Here is a 26,167-nt window from a genome sequence, read left to right on the forward strand (position 1 = left end):
GAACTTAAAAGTTATCTCCCCCAACGGGGAACCACCACAAGTAAAACGACACCGTACCATCCCAACGGACAGGTTGAGAGATACAACGCTATCATTTGGAACGCTGTTCACCTTGCGCTGAGGTCACGCAATCTACCAGACCAGCAGTGGGAAACTATGCTCCCTGACGTGTTGCATTCCAACAGGTCTCTCCTTTCTACTTCTACCAATGTCACACCTCACGAGCGATTCTTCAGCTTCCAGCGTCGCTCCACCCATGGGACGTCTCTCCTGGCCCCGTGCTGCTCCAAAGATTCGTCCGATCATCTAAAAACGATCCTCTCATCGACGAGGTAGAACTCACGGACGTCAATCCCATATACGCGCACGTGCGGTACCCTGATGGCCGGGAGTTCACCGTTTCGCTCCGGGACCTGGCTCCCTGTCCGGCCGGTTCCAGGACCCAACCGATAGAGGGACCCACGGGGATGATGCCGACACTCTGCGCTCCCCCGAAGATGACGCCCTACCTGGGACATCGAAAGATCTGCCAGCTGCCCCACCGGATCCACTCGGGGAGCCAAGTGCTCCCCGTGGGATGGCCACTCGAGGCCAGGACGCCAGTCAATCCCCGTTCTGCGCCTGTGGGTACCCGCACCCGGAGTCATGATCTCCCCAGCCTCCCTCGGGTCGATCAGAGCAACATGGGCCCTGTCGATCCACCGGTACGGATCAAGCGGCCCAGGGACCAAGACACGGTCCGGGGAGGTGTGCCTTCTAGCCATAAACAAAAATCTAAAAGACTGCGGCTATTCGTGGTCCGCCTAATCCGTTAAGAGGAAGTCGTTGGACTTCCAAATCTTTTAGGCAGGAAGAATGTTATAAATCTCATCATTTATCAAGAAACTACTCATGAAATAACGCTGGACGACCAGCTGGTGGCGCCGTCCAAGGAGTATAAATACTCGGGCGTGGGCCCAGCTTGCCAGGGACATTTTGTAAGACAAGGAACTAGTGAAGTACAACTAGACCTCTATGTTCTGAAACAAGTTGATTAAAGCCTTGCGTTATGCTCAAACCAAGTGCGTAGTGAGTTTTATTACGTCACGCACTAAGATCAAGAATAACAAAATACAGCTCTGGAGGATGGAATTGGTCGCCTTTTGCTACACCATACATTATCGACCTGGCAAAGAGAATGTGGCCCCAGATACCCTCACGCATGCATTCTGCTCTTCCATGTCAACTTTGACTCTTGCCGATCTTCATACTGACTTATGCCATCCTGGCGTTACCCGTATGTTACACTTTGTGCGACCTAAAAATCTCCCATTTTCTATGGAAGACGTGAGAAAAACATTCTCCACTTGTAGAATTTGCGCGGAATTAAAACCGCAATTCTTCCGTCTGTCGGATGGCTCGCTCATATACGCTACACAGCCTATGCAGCGACTCAGCATTGATTTTAAAGGGCCACTGCCTTCCTCAACGCGCAACACCTACTTGCTTACTATGGTGGACGAATATTCACGCTTTCCCTTTGCTTTCCCCTGTCCCAATATGCTTACTTCCACAGTGATCAAATGCCTCAATCAGGTCTTTTCCCTTTGCGGTATGGCCAATTTCATCCACTCTGATCGGGGTCCCTCCTTCATGTCAAGCGAACTCAAAAGTTATCTTTCCCAACGGGGAATCGCCACAAGTAGAACGACACCATATCATCCTATTGGAAACGGACACGTTGAGAGATACAACGCTATCACTTGGAACGCTGTTCATCTTGCACTGAGGTCACACAACCTATCAGACCAGCAGTGGGAAACTATTGTCCCTGACGTATTGCATTCCATCAGGTCTCTTCTTTCTACATCCACCAACGCTACTCCTCACGAACGATTCTTCAGGTTCCAGCGTCGCTCCACTCCTGGGACGTCCCTACCATCATGGTTGGCAGCTCCTGGCCTCGTGCTGCTCTGAAGATTCGTCCGATCCTCTAAGAGTGATCCCCTCGTCGACGAAGTGGAACTGACGGATGTCAATCCCACATACGCATACGTGCGGTACCCTGATGGCCGGGAATCCGCAGTGTCACTTCGGGATCTGGCTCCCTGCTCAACCGGTCCCACGGACCCAATCGAGGGTGGGACCCGTATCAATGACGCCGATACCCTGCGCTCCTCTGAGGACGACGCCCTACCCGGGATGTCAAGGGATCTGCCAGCTATTCCGCCGGATCAACCCGGGGAACAGAACGCTCCCCGCGGGATGGCCACCCGAAGCCAGGACGCCGGTCATTCACCGACTACTGGGCAGGGTGAAGCCAGCTCTGCACCTGTGGGGGCCCGCACCCGGAGTCACGATCTCCCCAGTCCCCCTCAGGTCGATTAAGGCGACATGGACTCTGCCAGCCCGCTGGTACGAACTAAGCGACCCAGGGACCAAAACACGGTCCGAGGAGAAGTGCCTTCCGGCCACCAACAGATATCTAAACGCACCCGGAGCCACGATCTCCCCAGTCCCCCTCAGGTCGATCAAAGCGACACGGACTCTGCCAGCCCGCTGGTACGAACTAAGCGACCCAGGGACCAAAACACGGTCAGAGGAGACGTGCCTTCCGGCCACCAACGGAGATCCAAACAGCTGCGTCTATTCTCAGTCCGCCTAATTAAGTAGAAAGAAGCCACCGGACGTCCAATCTTTCAGGTGGGAAGAATTACATAAATCGTGCCATTTATGTAGAAAGGACTTATGAAATATACTGGGCGGCCTGCTGGTGGCACTGTCCAGGGAGAGTATAAATACTCGGGCACGGGCCCAGCTTGCTCAGGGACATCTTGTAAACAGGAACTAGTGAAGGATAACTAGACATCCATGTTATGAAACAGTCGATTAACGCCTTGTTTAATATTCTGACCAAGTGCCTAGTAGTTTTCTTACGTCACCAATTAAATACATACTTTGGTTCTGTCTTCAGAAAGGAGGACACAAATAACCTCCCAGAGATGTCGGGGAACATAGGGTCTAATGAGAGGGAGGAATTGAATGAAATCAGTATTTGTAGGGAAATGGTGTTAGGGAAATTGATGGGATTGAAGGTCGATAAATCCCCAGGGCCTGATAATCTACATCCTAGGGTACTTAAGGAAGTGGCCCTAGAAATAGTAGATGCATTGCTGGTCGTCTTCCAAAATTCTATAGACTCTGGAATAGTTCCCATGGATTGGAGGGTAGCTAATGTAACCCCACTATTTAAAAAAGGTGGTAGAGAGAAATCGGGGAATTATAGGCCGGTAAGCCTGACATCAGTCGTGGGGAAAATGCTAGAGTCCATTATAAAAGATGTAATAGCAGAGCACTTGGAAAGCAGTGACAGGATCAGACAAAGTCAACATGGATTTACAAAAGGTAAATCATGCTTGACTAATCTACTGGAATTTTTTGAGGATGTAACTGGTAGAATAGATAGGGAGAACCAGTGGATGTGGTGTATTTGGACTTTCAGAAGGTTTTCGATAAGGTCCCGCATAAGAGATTAGCGTGCAAAGTTAAAGCACATGGGATTGGGGGTAAGGTATTGGCTTGGATAGAGAACTGGTTGGCAGACAGGAAGCAAAGAGTTGGAATAAATGGGTCTTTTTCCGAGTGGCAGGCAGTGACTAGTGGGGTACCGCAGGGATTGGTGCTAGGACCCCAGCTATTCACAATATATATTAATGATCTAGACGAGGGAACTAGATGTATCTCCAAGTTTGCAGATGACACAAAGCTGGGTGGGCGTGTGTGTTGTGAGGAGGATGCAGAGAAACTCCAGTATGATTTGGACAGGGCTTGGGTGATTGGGCAGATGCATGGCAGATGCAGTATAATGTGGATAAATGCGAGGTTTTCCACTTCGGTGGCAAAAACAGGAAGACAGATTATTATCTGAACGGCAACAGATTGGGAAAAGGGGAAGTGCAATGAGACCTGGGTGTCCTTGTGCACCAGTCGCTGAAGCTAAGCATGCAGGTGCAGCAGGCGGTTAAGAAGGCAAATGGTATGTTGACCTTCATAGCGAGAGGATTCGAGTACAGGAACAAGGATGTCTTGCTGCAGTTGTACAGGGCCTTGGTAAGACCACACCTTGAGTATTGTGTGATGTTTTGGTCGCCTTATCTGAGGAAGGATGTTCTTGCCATGAAGGGAGTGCAGCAAAGATTCACCAGACTGATACCTGGGATGGCAGGAATGACGTATGAAGAGAGATTGGGTCGATTAGGCTTATATTCGCTAGAGTTTAGAAGAATGAGAGGGGATCTCATTGAAACTTATAAAATTCTAACAGGACTAGACAGACTAGATGCAGGAAGGATGTTCCCGATGGCGGGGGAGTCCAGAACCAGGGGTCATAGTCTAAGGATAAGGGATAAGCCATTTAGGACTGAGATGAGGAGGAATTTCTTCACCCAGAGAGTGGTGAACCTGTGGAATTCTCTACCACAGAAGGCAGTTGAGGCCAATTCATTAAATATATTCAAGAAGGAGTTAGATATATTTCTTAAGGCTAAAGGGATCAAAGGATATGGGGAGAAAGCAGGGACAGGGTACTGAATTTGGATGATCAGCCATGATCTGATTAAATGGCCGAACAGGCTCGAGGGGCCGAATGGTCTACTCCTGCTCCTACCTTCTATGTTTCTATGTTTCTATGTTAGACCACTACGCTCTGCCTATTCTGGCCTTTTGAATATCCCCAATTTTCATCGCTCTACCATCGTCATGCCTTCAACTGCCTAGGTCCTAAGCTTTGGAATTCCCTTCGTAAATCTCTCCGCCTCTCCACCTCTCTTTCCTCCTTTAAGGCTCTCCTCAAAACCTACCTCTTCGACCAAGCTTTTGGTCATCTGCCCGAACATCTCTTTATGTGGCTCAGTGTCAATTTTTTTTGTTGATAATTCTCCTGTGAAGCACCTTGGGACGTTTTATTACGTTGAAGGTGCTATATAAATATAAGTTGTTGTTCGGGGCATGCTCACCTCTGAGTCAGAGGTTGTGGGTTCAAGTCCCACTTCAGAGAATCGAGCACAAAATCTAGGCTGAGTTTCCAGGGCAGGACAGAGGGAGTGCTGCACTGTCAGCGGTGCCGTCTTTCAGATGAGGCCTTAAACCAAGGCCCCATCTGCCCTCTCAGGTGGACGTAAAAAAATCCCATGGCACTATTTCGAAGAGGAGCGGGGGAGTTCTCTCTGGTGTCCTGCCCAATATTTATCCCTCGAACAACATCACTAAAAACAGATTATCTGGTCATTATCACATTTCCATTTGTGGGAGCTTGCTGTGCGCAAATTGGCTGCCGTGTTTCCTACATTACAACAGCGACTACAGTTCAAAAGTACTTCATTGGCTGTAAAGCTCTTTGGGCCGTCCTGATGTTGTGAAAGGTGCTATAGAAATACAAGTTCTTTCTTTTCTTTACACTGGGAGGACTCGTTGGGTTGCACGTGCTGGCAGTATAATTAGAATAAGATGTGGCAACCTGCAAGTACTGGGCTCCCACTTCCCCATTTCTTCTGACACTGCTGAAAGTACAGGAAAATAGATGATCCTTCCCATCTGATCCCAGCTAACAGCACAAGCCCGCATAGTATCTGCTCCCAGCTGACATTCTGTACAGTTCTTGTACTGCCCTTTGTGGTAAGCTGTGATCTTAGCCAGCTCAGGCAGGTGGTGCATGGTGGATGCACAAGGAGGGGCAGAGGAGATGATCTGAGCAAATCTCCCAGCACTTCCTGGCAGCTACATTGACAGTGACTTTGGCAGACCCACGAGGCAAATCATCTGCCCATCCCCCAGCTGAGGAATTGTGTGAGATACTTAATGCAGAGAGATTAAAGGGAGCGGAAATAAATCTCTCTGCACTGTCTATCCATACTCAACATTCAGTTCTCCCTCCACTGTCCAGCCAGTCTCACTGTCTGACTTTCCCTCCGTTGTCCAGTCTGTCTCACTGTCTGACTCTCCCTCCATTGTCCAGTCTGTCTCACTGTCTGACTCTCCCTCCATTGTCCAGTCTGTCTCACTGTCTGACTCTCCCTCTGCTGTCTAGCCTGTCTCACTGTCTAACTCTCCCTCCATTGTCCAGTCTGTCTCACTGTCTGACTCTCCCTCCATTGTCCAGTCTGTCTCACTGTCTGACTCTCCCTCTGCTGTCTAGCCTGTCTCACTGTCTGACTCTCCCTCAGCTGTCCAGTCTGTCTCACTGTCTGACTCTCCCTCCATTGTCCAGTCTGTCTCACTGTCTGACTCTCCCTCCTCTGTCCAGTCTGTCTCACTGTCTGACTCTCCCTCCATTGTCCAGTCTGTCTCACTGTCTGACTCTCCCTCCTCTGTCCAGTCTGTCTCACTGTCTGACTCTCCCTCCTCTGTCCAGTCTGTCTCACTGTCTGACTCTCCCTCCTCTGTCCAGTCTATCTCACTGTCTGACTCTCCCTCCTCTGTCCAGTCTGTCTCACTGTCTGACTCTCCCTTCGCTGTCCAGTCTGTCTCACTTTCTGACTCTCCCTCCATTGTCCAGTCTGTCTCACTGTCTGACTCTCCTTCCTCTGTCCAGTCTGTCTCACTGTCTGACTCTCCCTCCTCTGTCCAGTCTGTCTTACTGTCTGACTCTCCCTCCATTGTCCAGTCTGTCTCACTGTCTGACTCTCCCTCCTCTGTCCAGTCTGTCTCACTGTCTGACTCTCCCTCCATTGCCCAGTCTGTCTCACTGTCTGACTCTCCCTCCTCTGTCCAGTCTGTCTCACTGTCTGACTCTCCCTCCTCTGTCCAGTCTGTCTCACTGTCTGACTCTTCCTCCTCTGTCCAGTCTGTCTCACTGTCTGACTCTCCCTCCTCTGTCCAGTCTGTCTCACTGTCTGACTCTCCCTCCATTGTCCAGTCTGTCTCACTGTCTGACTCTCCCTCCTCCGTCCAGTCTGTCTCACTGTCTGACTCTTCCTCCTCTGTCCAGTCTGTCTCACTGTCTGACTCTCCCTCCTCTGTCCAGTCTGTCTCACTGTCTGACTCTCCCTCCATTGTCCAGTCTGTCTCACTGTCTGACTCTCCCTCCTCTGTCCAGTCTGTCTCACTGTCTGACTCTCCCTCCTCTGTCCAGTCTGTCTCACTGTCTGACTCTCCCTCCTCTGTCCAGTCTGTCTCACTCTCTGACTCTCCCTCCGCTGTCCAGCCAGTCTCACTCTCTGACTCTCCCTCCTCTGTCCAGTCTGTCTCACTCTCTGACTCTCCCTCCGCTGTCCAGCCAGTCTCACTGTCTGACTCTCCCTCCTCTGTCCAGTCTGTCTCACTGTCTGACTCTCCCTCCTCTGTCCAGTCTGTCTCACTGTCTGACTCTTCCTCCTCTGTCCAGTCTGTCTCACTGTCTGACTCTCCCTCCTCTGTCCAGTCTGTCTCACTGTCTGACTCTCCCTCCATTGTCCAGTCTGTCTCACTGTCTGACTCTCCCTCCTCTGTCCAGTCTGTCTCACTGTCTGACTCTCCCTCCTCTGTCCAGTCTGTCTCACTGTCTGACTCTCCCTCCTCTGTCCAGTCTGTCTCACTCTCTGACTCTCCCTCCGCTGTCCAGCCAGTCTCACTCTCTGACTCTCCCTCCTCTGTCCAGTCTGTCTCACTCTCTGACTCTCCCTCCGCTGTCCAGCCAGTCTCACTGTCTGACTCTCCCTCAGTTGTCCAGTCTGTCTCACTCTCTGACTCTCCCTCCATTGTCTAGTCTGTCTCACTGTCTGACTCTCCCTCAGTTGTCCAGTCTGTCTCACTCTCTGACTCTCCCTCCATTGTCTAGTCTGTCTGACTGTCTGACTCTCCCTCCTCTGTCCAGTCTGACTCAGTGTCTGACTCTCCCTCCATTGTCCAGTCTGTCTGACTGTCTGACTCTCCCTCCTCTGTCCAGTCTGTCTCACTGTCTGACTCTCCCACCATTGTCCAGTCTGCCTCATTGTCTGACTCTCCCTCCGTTGTCCAGTCTGTCTCACTGTCTGACTCTCCCTTCGTTGTCCAGTCTGTCTCACTCTCTGACTCTCCCTCCGTTGTCCAGTCTGTCTCACTGTCTGACTCTCCCTTCGTTGTCCAGTCTGTCTCACTCTCTGACTCTCCCTCCGTTGTCCAGTCTGTCTCACTGTCTGATTCTCCCTCCATTGTCCAGTCTGTGTCTCTCTGTCAGTTAAATGAAAAATTACTGTTATAGGGAGTAGTGCTGCTGGAGAATGTAAATTTGTCAGCAGTTTACTTTTTACCGAACAACAACTGAGGGAGAGCACAGCCCTTCACCTGCTCTGTCTGCGCTGCGTCTCAGCCCAGGTATTCGGGTAAGGGGATGAAATCTGTAGGCACTTTCCCATTAGGTAAATGGAGCTGGTAAAAGACATCTCCCCGCCAGCCTCTCATCAGCTGCATTCGTAAGTTTACCACTGCCTGATGGCAGGATGAGATATCTGCCTTCAGCCATCTTACTCCAGATAAGATGGAATAATTTCTTCCAGCCTCGATAAAGCTATCAAAGCTATCGGAATAATGACTCTGGCGTTGGTCTGCGAGAAGCACTAGGTAAGGATGGCAGTGTGCAGGGCCTGAGATGGGCTTAGCCACGAGGCCCTTGGCCTGCCCATTGCTGCAGGTGCGTCGTGACACAGTGCCCCCGCTCCCCCGCCCCCCCGTCCAAGCTCACCCTCTTAAACAATCTCCGACAGGTCTTAAGGGAGACATAACAGAGCAGCACTGTAAGTGGTTTTAGAGTGGAGGGGAAGGGCGGTGGAAGCAGTGCACAGATGTCACTCTCCCTGGGCTGGATCAAAACAAATTAAAATATAAAACCAAAAGGAAAATACTGCAGATGCTGGAAATCTGAAATAAAAACAGAAAATGCTGGAAACATTCAGCAGGCCAGGCAGCATCTGTGGAGAGAGAAACAGAGTCAACGTTTCAGGTCGATGACCTATTATCATAAAATATGAAACCGATGTGTTACTTGGTCTCCTTCAGACATTATCGCTCTGCCCGTCAAAAGCCGCTTACATTGGGCTATGTGCCATGCTGGTGTTGCTGTTTCTTCACCAGATCCTACTGATCCGGCAAGGCTACTTTATGCTAACCGCCCGCTGCCTGAGGCGAGCACGCCAGGAGCTGGCAGTGCCAGCTCAGGAGCAAAGTCACATTTAGGGTCAGATCACCACCAGGGACCTCAGCGCATCCCGGATCCCGGACCGATAGTCTAACAATTGGCCAATCTGCCGCTGTTTCTCACAGGTCCCAGTCCCGAGTTCTTGATCGTGATGGAGTACTGCGAGATGGGGAGCCTGCGCAGTGTGCTGGCGGGCGAGTGGCAGCTCAGCTGGCAGAGTCGCATTCACATGGCACTGGACGCTGCCAGTGGCCTGTACAGGTAGGCTGGCTTTTATCTATTATCTGGTCATTTATCACATTGCTGTTTGTGGGAGCGTGCTGTGCGCAAATTGGCTGCCGCGTTTCCCACATTACAACAGTGACTCCACTTCAAAAGTACTTCAAGACGTCCGGTGGTCGTGAAAGGCGCTATATAAATGTAAGTATTTCTTTTCTTTCTTTGTGGTGATTAGGTGATTGGGTGCCTGGAGAGATTAGATCACACCGTATCTTGGCCATCTGGCTTATCCCAGGGGTCTGGCTTACCCTAATTCAATATAGAGACAATGGCACTGGGACTAGAGAGGTGGAGGTCCCTGGTCTGACATTTTCCTACTACCTGACTCCGAGTCAACAATAGGAATTTACGATCATGGAGCGTTTCAAGACAATGGAAGATGCCCAAGGGTCTTCACAGAGGAGAAGCAGGTACCAACAGATAGGAGAGATGATCAAAAGTGTGGTAGAAAGTTAAAGGACAATCGAATCAGGGTGTTTCACATGATAAAGGGAATCGATCAGGGAAGAGACAGAGGGGTAAAAATTAGGTAGCGCCCCATTTGGGGCACTACCTTCGTAGCCCTGAAAAAGTTAGCTACTGGAAGCGCCCCACGTCCCTCTTGGTACTGCAGGCCTTCCTCCCTTTATTAAAGGGGAGGGGCCTGGCGAAACGTGTCCCGCCGCCCAGCTGGGCCACCAGGGATCGGGAGTGCCAGCACCCCATGGAGGGGGGCTTCACAGGAGGTTGGGGACAGCAATGGGGGCAGGTGCTGGCAGGCGGCCAGCAACAAAAATGGCCGCCCGCCACCTCCCCTTTAACTAGTGCCACCCCGGCCACAGGTAGGCTCCCCGACCCCGGCGGACGTCACTTCCGGCGGTAAGTCGCGGGGCACCACCCAATATTACAGCCGGGGCGCGAGCGGGGCTCTGTGCATGGCGATGATGTCATCGCCGATGGTGCAGCGCCACGCGGCGCTAATGGTTAGCACCACCACTAACTTCCTGCTGAATTTCGCCCTCTTAGGGCACTAATGGGAGGCACAAATCAACTGAATTTAGCCCCCCAGAGAAACTATTTCCTCTTGTGGGGGGAATCCAGAACAAGAGGGCACGATCTTAAATTTAGAGCTAGGTCATTCAGGAGTGAAATCAGGAAGCACTTTTTCTCACAAAGGTTGGTTGAAATCTGGAACTCTCTTCCCCAAAAGGCTGAGAATGCTGGATCAATTGAAAGTTCAAGACTGAGATCGACAGATTTTTATTGGATAAGGATATGAAGGGATATGGAGAAAAGGCGAGTAAATGGAGTTGAGGTATAGATCAGCCATGATCTAATTGAATGGCAGAACAAGCTCGAGGGGCTGAATGTCCTACTCCTGTTCCTATATCATAGATTTTGAGGCAGCATTGAAAGGCATCATTGCTTTAGGGAGGATGTTACAGAGAGTAGAGCTCAAGCAACTGAAAGTTCTGTCAATGATGGTGGAGCAAAAGGAGGGTGGGTTTACAGGGAGCCCGAGTCGGAAGGCTTTAGGGTCTGGAACAGGGCGTGGGGCTAAAGGAGGTTGCAGAGGTAGGGGGTGGGGTGATCCCATAGAGGGATTTATGAAGCAGGACAAGGATTTGGAATTTGGTGAGTCGGGAGCCAGCCGAGGCGGGCGAGGACAGGGGTAATGGGTGAGCAGGACCTTGGATGGGGCAAGATGCGGATGGTGGAGTATTGGACAAATTTGTGTGGGGTGGAGCTCAGGAAGCCCATGATGAAAGCATTAGGGAAATCAAGTATGAGGGTAACGATAGCTAGACTAAGGATCTCAGTGGCAGTTCGGGGTGAGGTAAGGGCAGCGGCAAGTGATGCTGCTGAGGTGGAAGTAAGCAGTTAGAATGTGGGGTTTGAAACTCACTTCAAGGTCAACTAGGACACTGAGGTTAGGAACCCACTAGTTCAGCCTGAGTAAGCAGCCAGGGGAGGAAGGGATTGGAGTTTATGGCAGGATCTGAATAGGGTGGCTTAAGTCTCAATGTTCAATTGGAGGAAATTCTGGTTCATCCATGACATTATGTTGGGTCGGCATCCTGATAGGCAATGGCAGCTGTGGAGTTGAGAGTGATGATGGAGAAATAGAGCTGGGCTTCATTAGCAAACATGTGCAAGCTGACCCCATGCCTTCAGATAATGGCCTAGAAACTTGTTGGCACCACTCATTTTACAGGCGTAAAACAGGCACCTGAGCATCCAACATGGCATGTTCTGTGCCAGAGGTGCGCTTCCCGCCATATTGGTAGTGGCTTCTGTATAGGCATCCAAGGCCCGTGCCTGAAACAGTCATTAGGTCCTTTGCAAATGCAAATAGGGGGGCTAACGACTGTTTGAGGCCCCCTCAGCGGCCCCCCCAGCCCCACACTAAATTTGCAGACTGCAGCCGGCTGCCACTGATATTATAGGCTACGTGCACTCTATTGGAAAGTATGGGCTTGATGGGTGGAAAGGACCTTGTTCTTAATTTTGTATGGCACAACTGGCCCCAGATGTTCCACCGAGTCTTAGATTCAGAACATCTGCCCTGTGATGATTTGGCTGCAGAGAGGCAAGCAGCAGGTTCTGAAATTCCACACCACTTACTGGTTGGAACCACTATTCGACGGGGTGCGGTACTCTGGTGAGGAAGATGGTGGCGGTACAATCACACATCCTGTGGTGAATTGTGCTGTGCACCATGCCAGTCATCAGGAGTTCATGGTACCTGCTGTCCACCAAGCAAGGACTGAAACCAGCATTGGTGCCTAACAACTAACTAGTGATTATCCTGCGGGGAAGTAGGTGGGATCTGTCTGAGGTTTTGGTGGTTTCAAGATGACACATGAGGTGATGGAAATTTGGAACCAAGTCCGTCCTCCATACTTGACTTCACTAGGTTGCTCTGCAGTATGAACTCTGATGATCAACCAGCCAGCTTGGCTCACTAACAGAACTTGGAGGGGTAGACTTGTTGCTAGGGGCTGGGATTCTTCCCACTCGGCTCTAGATAACTCCACAGACCAGTACCCTGCGTGGTTATAGCTGGTTAAATTCCAGCAGTACCCCAGCACACACATGGAGGACCCCTAAACCTGTGCCTAATCTTTCTGGACTTGGGTAAGTGGGGAGTGCACTTGCGGGAACAAAGTATACACATCGGGCAAAAGAAAATTCTCCGGGTGTAGATTTCTCAGTATCTTGCTTCAGAGACTCTTAAACATGGTGGTGGTTTTCGATGTGGTCAGATACCTGGCTGACCAACACCTGCTGCTTCCCTCCTGGACCCTGGACCCAGAACATCTGCCTTGTTGCTGTTGCCCTGCAGCTCAGTGTTGCAGCCCACGTTCCTGTCCCTTTCAGACATTAAGTTCTCTTAGCCAGCCCCTGGTTTATTCCAAGGTCCTTGCAGTTTAATAAAAACCCACAGAGGCACTCCAGTTCATACAGGATTAGCTGGTCGTCCTACCAGCAGGTTGACTGGAAGCTCATTATTGGTGTGTCTAGTGTTACAATAACGTCCTTGTGTTTTGCTTTGTTGCAGGATGCACCAATCAATTGAGAAATTCAAACTTCACTGTTCTATTGACAGCACCAGGTTCCTGGTAGACAATGGTCTCAGAGTAAAGGTTGGTTGATGGAAATGATGAACATCCACCATTTATATTAACTCTAGTACTGACATTTGGGGTATTCAAGAGCACTATGTAGATTGTAGCATTAGAACTAAATTATCTGTACTCAGTTGAACACTGGGCCTGCTCCTCCTGGCCCAGTGACTGTAAGCTCATTCCTGATAGTTTTGGATCTTTCCGAAGTTCTGTTCTCAGAAGCTCGTTTCCATAGCAGCTGTTTCCTTTCTGCATAGGAAATATTCCCACACCCCCAGTCCAGGCCCCTTTGCACAAGAAATGCCCCCTCCCCATTGTGTCTGCGTCCACCTCCACCAAGCCACTCCCCCTGTGATGTCACCAACATCAACTGCTTGAACGAGAGCTTTCAGAAACAGTCAGCAAAATGGAAAGGAAGGAACAAGTGGGAGATTAAAGTCTTTTTTAAAGGGACACTCCCAATGTGAAAAGGGCCCTGATGGGGGGAGAGGTCACCTGTTGTGTAAAAGGGGCTTTGACTGGATGGGGGGCGGGAGGGGCGGTCGGGGGAGGGGTCTGTCCTGCGTAAAAGAACCCTGACACTCGCTCAGTACTGCCCTGAAGTGGGAGCCTAGATTATGTGCTCGAGTCCTGGACTGGAATTTGAATCCACAACCGCCAGACTCAGAGATGAGATTGCTGCCAACTGAGCCGAGATGGCAGGTGGACAGTTGGAATGCTGGAAATGCACAGCAGTTTTGACAAAAGGTCCAGACCTGAAAGCTTAACTCATCTGTTCTCTCCACAGATGCTGCCTGACCTGCTGAGCATTTACAGCACTTCTTTTGTTTTTGTTTCAGATTTCCAGTATCTGCAGTTGTTTTGCTTTTTGTTCAGGTTGATAGTTAGAACACCAGCACCTGTATCCAAAAGAGCTTTGGGCTGTGGCAGAATATGCACAGGACCAGAATACACGCAGGACCAGAATACACGCAGGACCAGAATACACGCAGGACCAGAATACACGCAGGACCAGAATACACGCAGGACCAGAATACACGCAGGACCAGAATACGCGCAGGACCAGAATACGCGCAGGACCAGAATACGCGCAGGACCAGAATACGCGCAGGACCAGAATACGCGCAGGACCAGAATATGCGCAGGACCAGAATACGCGCAGGACCAGAATACACGCAGGACCAGAATACACGCAGGACCAGAATACACGCAACAACAACAAGAAGAACTTGTATTTATATAGCGCCTTTAACGTAGTAAAACGTCCCAAGGCACTTCACAGGAGTGTTAGAAGACAAAAAATTTGACACCGAGCCACATAAGGAGAAATTAGGGCAGGTGACCAAAAGCTTGGTCAAAGAGGTAGGTTTTAAGGAGCGTCTTAAAGGAGGAAAGAGAGGTGGCGAGACGGAGAGGTTTAGTCAGGGAATTCTAGAGCTTAGGGCCGAGGCAACAGAAGGCAGGACCAGATATACACAGGACCAGAATTTACACAGGACTTTGCCCTTGTGCCCACTGTTCCATTTGTGCTCATCTGTTTGGAATTTTTTGTCGTTGTGTGGGGTGAGGTAAGTAGGTTGGCGGACTCAATCATTCTGCTGCAAGTGGGGATCACGAGCTGACATAAGAAAACTACTAGGCACTTGGTCTAAGCGTTAAACAAAGCTTTAATCAACTGTTTTACAACATGGGAGTGATATACCTATCAATTCATCCAATGAAAAGCGACGAGTTAGGAAAGTAACTATAGGTTTTTATTGGCTAAATAACAGAGCCCACCCTCGTGGGTGATCGGATACAACAAGGAGGAATGCCAGCCAGTCGACTACCTTTATACCTGGGCAGGTAGGTGGAGTCATGGGCGGAGTCAGCAGTGGTCAGCCCAGGTATAGCAGCGTGACAAGAGGCGAACTCGTATAGTGATACAACAGTGTGAACAGTGATAACCATAGAGTAACGATATAACAGTGATAACTATAGTGTAACGATAGTGAACGATAAAAGTGGTTTACCACATTCACCCCTTGTTTAGATTTGAGTCCGGCGGGGTGAAGTGTACTACCAGTTCTGGTATGTCAGTCTGTCCGGAGGCCTCGTAAGCCTTTCTGATCGTCGCAGCGGCGGTGTTGCATTATCCGGTGTTAATGCTGGTGTCTGCGTGGTCGGCGAAGGCTCGTGGGGTTCCGGCATGCCGTCTACCTGGGCTGGAATTGGGGGGGTGGTGGGGGGGGGTGAAGGTGGTGTCTCCGGAGTGCCCGAGGGTGCGAGGTCTCGTAAGGAGACTGTGTCCTCCCGCCCGTCTGGGTATGCCACATAGGCGTACTGGGGGTTGGCGTGCAGGAGGTCCACCCTCTCGACCAGGGGGTCCGTTTTATGGGCCCTCACGTGCTTTCGCAGCAAGACGGGCCCCGGAGAGGTCAGCCAGGTTGGTAGCGTGGTTCCCGTAGTCGACTTCCTGGGGAAAGCAAACATTCGTTCATGGGGGGTGGCGTTGATGGCAGTGCAAAGTAGTGACCGGGTGGAATGCAGCGCTGCCGGGAGGACTTCCTGCCAGCGGGAGGTTGGGAGGCCCTTAGACTTTAAGGCTAAGAGGACGGCCTTCCATACCGTCGCGTTCTCTCTTTCCACCTGGCCGTTCCCTCGGGGGTTGTAGCTGGTGGTCCTGCTTGCAGCAATACCTCTCGTTAGTAGGAACTGACGGAGTTCCTCGCTCATGAAGGAGGAGCCCCGGTCACTATGTATATAGTTTGGGAACCCGAACAAGGCGAAGAGGTCGTTCAGGCATTTAATGACCGTGGTACTGGTCATGTCTGGGCAGGGGAAGGCAAAGGGGAAACGGGAGTACTCATCAACAATGTTGAGGAAGTACACATTACGGTCAGAGGACGGGAGGGTCCCCTTAAAGTCGATGCTCAGGCGCTCGAAGGGGCGGGTGGCCTTGATCAGGCTTGCTCTGTCCGGCCTAAAGAAGTGCGGTTTGCACTCGGCACAGGTCTGGCAGTTCCTGGTCATGGTCCTGACCTCCTCGATGGAGTAGGGCAGGTTGCGGGCCTTAATGAAGTGGTAAAGTCTGGTGACCCCGGGGTGGCAGAGGTCGTTGTGGAGGGTCTGAAGTCTATCACTTTGCGCGCTGGCGCATGTAATTCATGACAGAGCATCGGGGGGTTCGTTCAGCTTACCTGGCCGGTACAAGATATCATAATCATAGGTGGAGAGCTCGATTCTCCGCCTCAAGATCTTGTCATTCTTGATTTTGCCCCTCAGCTTGTTATTAAACATAAAAGCGACCGAACGTTGGTCGGTAAGGAGGGTAAATCGTTTGCCTGCCAGGTAGTGCCTCCAGCGTCGTACCGCCTCTACAATCGCCTGGGCCTCCTTCTCGACCGACGAGTGTCGGATCTCAGGGCCCTGTAGGGTCCTTGAGAAGAAGGCCACCGGTCTCCCCTCCTGGTTAAGGGTGGCGGCTAGGGCGAAATCGGATGCATCGCTCTCGACTTGGAAGGGGATGGACTCATCCACTGCGTGCATTGTGGCCTTGGCAATGTCTCCCTTAATGAGGGAGAAGGCTGCGCACGCTTCCTCCGTAAGGGGGAAGGATGTGGACTTCATGAGGGGTCTGGCTTTGTCCGCATAATTGGGCACCCATTGGGCATAGTAGGCAAAGAGCCCCAGGGTTCTCTTCAGTGCCTTTGGACAGTGGGGGAGGGGTAGCTCCATGAGGGGGCGCATTCTTTCGGGGTCGGGGCCGATGACTCCGTTCTCTACTACACAGCCGAGGATGGCAAGGCGCGAGGTGTTAAACACACATTTATCCTTATTGTAGGTGAGGTTCAGCCGTTGGGCCGTACGGAGGAATCTCTCCAGATTAACATCGTGGTCCTGCCGGTCGCGGCCGCAGATGGTGACGTTATCTAGATAGGGGAACGTGGCGTGCAGCCCGTTCTGGTCAACCATCCGGTGGGTAAAATGGCGTCTCCCACGAGGTTGGACAAAATGGCGGAGAAGATGGCTGCCCCCATAACTCACATGAGGCACTGCTGGTGTCGGTTGCCTGTATCAAAGATGGCCGCCCCATGACTCACGTGGGGATGCTGGCCTCTGTTGCCTTGAAGGAAGATGGCCGCCCCCACAGCTCGCATGAGGCACTGCTGGCCTCTGATGATCCACCTCTGCAGGCCTTAGCGAAGTGGCCTTTCTTCATGCAGTTTGAGCAGGTAGAGTTCCTGGCTGGGCAGCGCGACCTCGGGTGTTTCGCCTGGCCGCAGAAGAAGCAGCCGGCAGCCCGATCGCGGGGGTCCGATGTCGGAGCCGGTATCGGGGGTGGCGGTCTCGATCGGGTCCGGGACGCCGACGCTGAGGTAGGTCCCAGGGGGGTTGCTGCGGGGGGTATCGCGGTCGGGGTCGGTCCCAAGTCCCAGGGTCGCGAGTTACAGTACCTTGAGTATGCCTCGAGGTCCCGATGGGCCACCTCTAGCGAGAGAGCGAGGGCTGCAGCTTTGTCCAGGTCGAGGTCCCTTGCTTCCAGTAGTCTTTGCCGTGAGTAGTCGGACCGCAGGCCTTTCACGAAGGCATCGCGGACATTGTCTTCAGTATTTTCTGCCGCCGTTACCGCTTTAAAGTTACAGTCTCTGCCGAGTGCTTGTAGCACCCGTAAAAATTCCTCCACGGGCTCTCCTGGCTGTTGCGGGCGGGATCTTAGGAGGTGTCTGGCATACATGGAATTTACCGGGGTTTGGTACTGTCTTTTCAGCCGGTTGATGGCGTCCTCGTATGTTTTAAGGTCCCGGATGAGTGCGAATACTTTAGGGCTCACTTGGGCGTTCAGAACTCTTAGCATGGATTTCTGAGGCACGCCGGATTCTCCCAGGTAGGCTTCGAAGCAGCTCAGCCAGTGTTCAAAGTCGAGGGCTGAGTTTGCTGCCTGTGGGTTTAGGTCCAGGTACGGTGGTCTGAGGGCTCGCAGCCAGGCCGGCTGCTGTGGCTGTTGTAGCTGGGCGTCTGGCTGGTCGCTTGGCTGGTCGTTTGGCTGGTCGTTTGACTGCTCAAGTGTCGACATTTTAAAATTTAGCCAATAAAATTGATATACCTATCAATTCATCCAATGAAAAGCGACGAGTTAAGAAAGTAACTATAGGTTTTTATTGGCTAAATAACAGAGCCCACCCTCGTGGGTGATCGGATACAACAAGGAGGAATGCCAGCCAGTCGACTACCTTTATACCTGGGCAGGTAGGTGGAGTCATGGGCGGAGTCAGCAGTGGTCAGCCCAGGTATAGCAGCGTGACAAGAGGCGAACTCGTATAGTGATACAACAGTGTGAACAGTGATAACCATAGAGTAACGATATAACAGTGATAACTATAGTGTAACGATAGTGAACGATAAAAGTGGTTTACCACAGGGAGGTCTAGTTGTGTCCTTCACTAGTTCCTGTTAAGAATGTCATGCGCAAGCTGGGCCCGTGCCCGAGTATTTATACTCTCCCTGGACAGCGCCACCCGTAGGCCGCTCAGTATTATTTCATAAGTCTTTCTTTCATGAATGACTGATTCATGTCACGAGCGTCATTCTCAGAGCTTCCTTCTGATCTTCCCCGGAGAGTCGGAATCTGAGGTTATGCTCCAAGAAGCTACGTGGTTCCTGAACCAGCTGAGACTGTCCAAACAGATGTGTATACTCCTTTAAATCAGGAAGGCCGTGCTGCCTGGCTAGGTGACCTTGACAGGCTAGGTGAATATGGAGCAGAAGTTTCCAATCTGGATTTATGGTCGCTGAGGAAGGTGTCTGACTCACCAGGCACAGACCCGTCTCATCACAAGCAGCGTGTAGATCGAGAGCGCGGTATTGAGGGCGCGATGGCCATCCCAACCTTTGCGTCATTCTTTCTCTCTTCCTGCGTTTAGTTGGGAGGCTTGGACCTGGCAAAGACGGAGACCTCGATCCGACGGAACAGCGTCCCCAGCCAGAGATCCCACACGTTACCATACATCTCACCGGAGCAGCTGGGCAACATCAACTACCCATATGACAAGCCCTGCGAGGTGTACAGGTAAGAGTTTAGGTGCAGTCATTGCAGCTGGAGAATGGAGAAAGTAAGGTTCAAACCGCAGCAGAGGTGGATGGTATTCTCGCTGTTACTGTCTGAGTGTGCAACAGGGTGGTAGTATCAACGTGTAATGGGGTTCAATGTGTAATGGTGATCAGTCTTGTAACAGGTTGGGGGTCAGTGTGTAACAGGGCAACAATGTCAGTGTGTAACAGGGGTTCAATCTGGAAAGAGGCTCAGACTATATAATAGGTTAGGGGGTTCAGTGCGTAACAGATTGTGGGGAGTCAATGTGTAATGGGGTTTCGGTGTGTGACCATGGATCAGTATGTACTGGGGGTGTTACTGGAAATTTTGCATTGAACCGTAGCCTTGTGGATGATGGTTGACAGGTGATCGATTGATTGGTTTTATCTGTATTTTCCGTTTCAGTTTTGGGATTGTCCTGTGGGAGATAGCCAGCCGCAAAACACCATTTAAAGGTAAAGAGTAAAATCTTCTGCATCCCACTAATTTTTCCTTCCGTTTCACTGGATAGGTACTGTGGGCACTGTGCCACGAGGATGTGTCTGATACTGGATGGATGCTGTCTGGTGCTGAACGCTGTCTGGTGCTGAATGCTGTCTGGTCCTGTCTTGAGCGGAATGCTGTCTGGTGCTGAACGCTGTCTGGTGCTGAACGCTGTCTGGTCCTGTCTAGAGCAGAATGCTGTCTGGTGCTGAACACTGTCTGGTCCTGTCTAGAGCGGAATGCTGTCTGGTGCTGAATGCTGTCTGGTGCTGGATGGGTATGATTGGGCGCTGTCTGGCACTGGGTGCTGTCTGGCTCTGGGTGCTGTCTGGCTCTGGGTGCTGTCTGACTCTGGGTGCTGTCTGGCTCTGGGTGCTGTCTGGCTCTGGGTGCTGTCTGGCTCTGTGTGCTCTCTAGCTCTGGGTGCTGTCTGACTCTGGGTGCTGTCTGGCTCGAGGTGCTGTCTGGCTCTGGGTGCTGTCTGGCTCGAGGTGCTGTCTGGCTCTGGGTGCTGTCTAGCTCGACGTGCTGTCGGGCCCTGGGTGCTGTCTGACTCTGTGCTGTCGGGCTCTGGGTGCTGTCGGGCCCTGGGTGCTGTCGGGCCCTGGGTGCTGTCGGGCTCTGGGTGCTGTCGGGCTCTGGGTGTTGTCTAGCTCGAGGTGCTGTCGGGCCCTGGGTGCTGTCGGGCTCTGGGTGCTGTCAGGACCTGGGTGCTGTCTAGCTCGAGGTGCTGTCTGGCTCTGGGTGCTGTCTGACTCTGTGCTGTCGGGCTCTGGGTGCTGTCGGGCCCTGGGTGCTGTCGGGCTCTGGGTGCTGTCGGGCCCTGGGTGTTGTCTAGCTCGAGGTGCTGTCTGGCTCTGGGTGCTGTCGGGCTCTGGGTGCTGTCTGGCTCTGGGTGTTGTCTGGCTCTGGGTGTTGTCTGGCTCTGGGTGCTGTCGGGCTCTGGGTGCTGTCTGGCTCTGGGTGCTGTCGGGCTCTGGGTGTTGTCTGGCTCTGGGTGCTGTCGGGCTCTGGATGCTGTCTGGCTCTGGGTGCTGTCGGGCTCTGGGTGTTGTCTGGCTCTGGGTGCTGTCGGGCTCTGGGTGCTGTCTGGCTCTGGGTGCTGTCTGGCTCTGGGTGCTGTCTAGCTCGAGGTGCTGTCGGGCCCTGGGTGCTGTCTGGCTCTGGGTGCTGTCTGGCTCTGAGTGCTGTCGGGCTCTGGGTGTTGTCGGGCTCTGGGTGCTGCCTGGCTCTGGGTGCTGTCTGGCTCTGGGTGCTGTCGGGCTCTGGGTGCTGTCGGGCTCTGGGTGCTGTCTGGCTCTGGGTGCTGTCTGGCTCTGGGTGCTGTCGGGCTCTGGGTGCTGTCTGGCTCTGGGTGCTGTCTGGCTCTGGGTGCTGTCTGGCTCTGGGTGCTGTCGGGCTCTGGGTGCTGTCGGGCTCTGGGTGCTGTCGGGCTCTGAGTGTTGTCTGGCTCTGGGTGCTGTCTGGCTCTGGGTGCTGTCGGGCTCTGGGTGCTGTCTGGCTCTGGGTGCTGTCTGGCTCTGGGTGCTGTCGGGCTCTGGGTGCTGTCGGGCTCTGGGTGTTGTCTGGCTCTGGGTGCTGTCGGGCTCTGGGTGCTGTCTGGCTCTGGGTGCTGTCTGGCTCTGGGTGCTGTCGGGCTCTGGGTGCTGTCGGGCTCTGGGTGCTGTCTGGCTCTGGGTGCTGTCGGGCTCTGGGTGCTGTCTGGCTCTGGGTGCTGTCTGGCTCTGGGTGCTGTCTGGCTCTGGGTGCTGTCTGGCTCTGGGTGCTGTCGGGCTCTGGGTGCTGTCGGGCTCTGGGTGCTGTCGGGCTCTGAGTGTTGTCTGGCTCTGGGTGCTGTCTGGCTCTGGGTGCTGTCGGGCTCTGGGTGCTGTCTGGCTCTGGGTGCTGTCTGGCTCTGGGTGCTGTCGGGCTCTGGGTGCTGTCGGGCTCTGGGTGTTGTCTGGCTCTGGGTGTTGTCTGGCTCTAGGTGCTGTCTGGCTCTGGGTGCTGTCGGGCTCTGGGTGCTGTCGGGCTCTGGGTGCTGTCGGGCTCTGGGTGCTGTCTGGCTCTGGGTGCTGTCGGGCTCTGAGTGTTGTCTGGCTCTGGGTGCTGTCGGGCTCTGGGTGCTGTCGGGCTCTGGGTGCTGTCTGGCTCTGGGTGCTGTCGGGCTCTGGGTGCTGTCGGGCTCTGGGTGCTGTCGGGCTCTGGGTGCTGTCTGGCTCTGGGTGCTGTCGGGCTCTGGGTGCTGTCTGGCTCTGGGTGCTGTCGGGCTCTGGGTGCTGTCTGGCTCTGGGTGCTGTCGGGCTCTGAGTGTTGTCTGGCTCTGGGTGCTGTCTGGCTCTGGGTGCTGTCGGACTCTGGGTGCTGTCGGGCTCTGGGTGCTGTCAGGCTCTGGGTGCTGTCTGGCTCTGGGTGCTGTCTGGCTCTGGGTGCTGTCGGGCTCTGGGTGCTGTCGGGCTCTGGGTGCTGTCGGGCTCTGGGTGCTGTCTGGCTCTGGGTGCTGTCGGGCTCTGGGTGCTGTCGGACTCTGGGTGCTGTCGGGCTCTGGGTGCTGTCAGGCTCTGGGTGCTGTCTGGCTCTGGGTGCTGTCTGGCTCTGGGTGCTGTCGGGCTCTGGGTGCTGTCTGGCTCTGGGTGCTGTCAGGCTCTGGGTGCTGTCGGGCTCTGGGTGCTGTCTGGCTCTGGGTGCTATGCTTTGTTCTGATGCAGACTCTCTTTAGTTTTGCTGGGATTGAATCATTGTTGAATGAGTGCATTGTGTCTGGGCAGTACTGCGTGCAAGAAGGGTGGACTTGAATTGTGATGTTAGCTGGTGCTTGCGGGAGTGGGGTGGTTGCTGGGCAGTGTTAAGAAGGAGATGGTAAACGCTGAATTAAACTTTATGGATTGGATTCCCAAGGAAGAATTACAAGAATAGATTTATGAACTGCCTTGATTGAAGGTTTCAATTTGACACATCGGGCTGATCATGTAACAATTGATGTCAAGTGTTGTGCATCATAAATCACATCCAGTGTAAAATGTAATCAACTGCTTTCAGCTCCTGAGGTCCAGCTCCCCATGTCCAGTTCCTTCCATTCATCTCCAGGTCCAGTTCACCCCTGCATTCAGCTCCCTCTATGCAACTCAGACTCCTCTTCTCTGAGCCCTTCATCGCTCCCTCCTCATATTCCTGTCAGGCTTTGTGTCTTGTTTTCATTCCATCGCATGCCAGGGTGTTGTAAATCTGGGCCTTGACATCCTGACTGGCCCCACAAGGTGTGAAATTGCGGCTCACGGGATTTATGGAGGGAGCCCCATGGCGTGAGTGACTCCATAGAGCATGAGGTAGAGCGGGGTCTGGGTGGGTTCATGCTGTAAGTACAGATATTTTTTAAAAATTCGTTCCTGAGATGTGGGCGTCGCTGGTAAGGCCAGTATTTATTGTCCATCCCTAATTACCCTTGAGAAGGTGGTGGTGAGCCGCCTTCTTAAACCACTGCAGTCCGTATGATGAAGGTACTCCCACAGTGCTGTTAGGGAGGGAATTCCAGGATTTTGACCCAGCGACGATGAAGGATCAGCGATATATTTCTAAGTCAGGATGATGTGTGACTTGGAGGGGAACTTGGAGGTGGCGGTGTTCCCATGGGACTGCTGCCCTTGTCCTTCTAGGTGGAAGAGGTCGCGGGTTTGGGAGGTGCTGCCGAAGAAGCCTTGGCGAGTTGAAGCAGTGCATCTTGTAGATGGTACACACTGCAGCCACGATATGCCGGTGGTGGAGGGAGTGAATGTTTAAGGTGGTGAATGGTGCGCCAATCAAACGGGCTGCTTTGTCCTGGATGGTGTCGAGCTTCTTGAGTGTTGTTGGAGCTGCACTCATCCAGGCAAGTGGAGAGTATTCCATCACACTCCTTACTTGTGCCTTGTAGATGGTGGAAAGGCTTTGGGCAGTCAGGAGGTGAGACACTCACTGCAGAATACCTAGCCTCTGACCTGCTCTTGTTGCCACAGTATTTATGTGGCTGGTCCAGTTAAGTTTCTGGTCAATGGTGACCTCCAGTATGTTGATGGTGGGGGATTTGGCGATGGTAATGGCATTGAATGTCAAAGGGCGGTGGTTATACTCTCTCTTGTTGGAGATAGTAATTGCCTGGCACTTTTCTGGCACAAATGTTACATGCCACTTATCAGTCCAAGCTTGAATGTTGTCCAGGTCTTGCTGCATGCGGGCATGGATGGCTTCATTATCTGGGGAGTTGCGAATGGAACTGAACACTGTGCAATCATCAGCAAACATCCTAATTTCTGACCTTATGATGGAGGGAAGGTCATTGATGAAGCAGCTGAAGATCGTTGGGCCTAGGACACTGCCCCGAGGAACTCCTGCAGCGATGTCCTGGGGCTGAGATGATTGACCTCCAACAACGACAACCATCTTCCTTTACGCTAGTTATGACTCCAGCCTGTGGAGAGTTTTCCCCCTAATTCCCATTGACCAATTTTACTTGGGCTCCTTGATGCCACATTCAGTCAAATGCTGCCATGCTGTCAAGGGCAGTCACTCTCACCCCACCTCTAGAATTCAGCTCTTTTGTCCATGTTTGGACCAAGACTGTAATGAGGTCTGAAGCTGAGTGGTCCTGGCGGAACCCAAACTGAGCATCAGTGAGCAGGTTATTGGTGAGTAAGTGCCGCTTGATAGCACTGTCGACAACACCTTCCATCACTTTGCTGATGATTGAGAGTAGACTGATGAGGCAGTAATTGGCCGGATTGGATTTGTCCTGCTTTTTGTGGACAGGACATACCTGGGCAGTTTTCCACATTGTCGAGTAGATGCCAGTGTTGTAGCTGTACTGGAAAAGCTTGGCTAGAGGCACGGTTAGTTCTGGAGCACAAGTCTTCAGCACGACAGCCAGGATATTGTCGGGGCCCATAGCCTTTGCTGTATTCAGCACACTCAGCCGTTTCTTGATATCATGTGGAGTGAATCGAATTGGCTGAAGACTGGCTTCTGTGATGGTGAGGACCTCAGGAGTAGGCCAATATTGATCATCCACTCGGCACTTCTGGCTGAAGATGGTTGCAAATACTTCAGCCTTGTCTTTTGCACAGACATGCTGGGCTCCACCATCATTGTGGATGGGGATGGTCATGGAGCCTCCACCTCACGTTAGTTGTTTAATTGTCCACCGCCATTCACGACTGGATGTGGCAGGACTGCAGAGCTTTGATCTGATCCATTGATTGTGGAATCACTTAACTCTGTCTATAGCATGCTGCTTTCGCTGTCTAGCATGCATGTAGACCTGTGTTGCAGCTTCCCCAGGGTGTCTCCCCATTTTTAGGTACGCCTGCTGCTGCTCCTGGCATGCTCTTCTGCACTCCTCATTGAACGAGAGTTGGTCCCTGGCTTGATAGTAATGGTAGAGTGAGGGATAAGCCGGTCCATGAGGTTGCAGATTGTGGTGGAATACAATTCTGCTGCTGCTGATGGCCCACAGCGCCTCATGGATGCCTAGTTTTGCGCTACCAGATCTGTTCTGAATCTATCCCATTTAGCATGGTGATAGTGCTACACAACACGATGGAGGGTGTCCTCAGTGTGAAGGCGTGTCTTCGACTCCACCAGGACTGTGCGGTGGTCACTGCCACCAATGTCATGGACAGATGCATCTGCGACAGGTAGATTGGTGAGGACAAGGTCAAGTAGGTTTTTCCCTTGTGTTGGCTCCCTCACCACCTGACATTGAAGTTCCCCACCCAGAGTACATACTGTGCCCTTGCTACCATCAGTGCTTCTTCCAAGTGTTGTTCAAGTACTGATTCATCAGCTGAGGGAGGGCAGTAGGTGGTAATCAGCAGGAGGTTTCCTTGCCTATGAGACTTCATGGGGTCCGGAGTCAATGTTGAGGACTCCCAGGGCTCCTTCTCGACTGTATACCACTGTGCCGCCTCCCCTACCGGTGGGACAGGACATACCAGGGATGGTGATGGAGGAGTTTGGGACATTGGCTGAAAGGTATGATTCTGTGAGTATGACAAGCTCGATGCCGGGTGGTCCGTCTGGTTTTATTATTATATTCTGCAGCAGTTTGTTACATCTGAGTGGCTTGCTAGGCCATTTCAGAGGGCAATTAAGAGTCAACCACATTGCTGTGGGTCTGGAGTCACATATAGGCCAGACCAGATTTCCTTCCCTAAACCAGATGGGTTTTTACGACAATTCCGATAGTTTCATGGTTACCATTACTGATATTAGTTTTTTATTCCAGATTAATTTAATTAACTGAATTTAAATTCCCCAGCTGCCATGGTGGGATTTGAACTCACGTTTCTGGATCATTCTTCCAGGCCTCTGGATTACTAGCCCAGTAACATAACCGCTATTCTACCTTTCCCGGTGTACAGACAAGCAGACCGGTCACACTGTAGTGCAGTCGACAGCCTTTACATCGCGCTGAGTCAGCACAACCAGCTTAAAGTCCATCTTTATTTTCGAGCAGATTGTAGCGACAAGGTCATCCAGCAAAAGGTCTGTGTGGAAAAAGTCCGTGAGCCTCTGCCGGGCGACTGTCCCAAGGACCTCTGTGAGCTGATCGATGAATGCCGTGCATTCGATGCCTTCGAACGGCCG

General features: G+C 52.3%; 1 protein-coding gene across 1 annotated transcript in view; it reads left to right on the forward strand.

Annotated features, from left to right (window-relative positions):
- The window catches only part of LOC147105446 (mixed lineage kinase domain-like protein), a 132,453-nt gene that overhangs the window by 40,347 nt on the left and 65,939 nt on the right, over positions 1 to 26,167 (forward strand). The window contains exons 6-10 of the mRNA XM_086010903.1: positions 9,253 to 9,388; positions 12,948 to 13,032; positions 18,918 to 19,063; positions 19,493 to 19,542; positions 26,037 to 26,163. Of these exons, the coding sequence (XP_085867029.1) occupies positions 9,253 to 9,388; positions 12,948 to 13,032; positions 18,918 to 19,063; positions 19,493 to 19,542; positions 26,037 to 26,163 (544 nt within the window). The remainder of the gene's footprint in view (positions 1 to 9,252; positions 9,389 to 12,947; positions 13,033 to 18,917; positions 19,064 to 19,492; positions 19,543 to 26,036; positions 26,164 to 26,167) is intronic.

The sequence above is a fragment of the Somniosus microcephalus genome, chromosome 17 (assembly GCF_052327205.1).
Source record: "Somniosus microcephalus isolate GS21.2 chromosome 17, FLI_Smic_1.0, whole genome shotgun sequence".
In the NCBI taxonomy this organism is placed as follows: domain Eukaryota; kingdom Metazoa; phylum Chordata; class Chondrichthyes; order Squaliformes; family Somniosidae; genus Somniosus; species Somniosus microcephalus.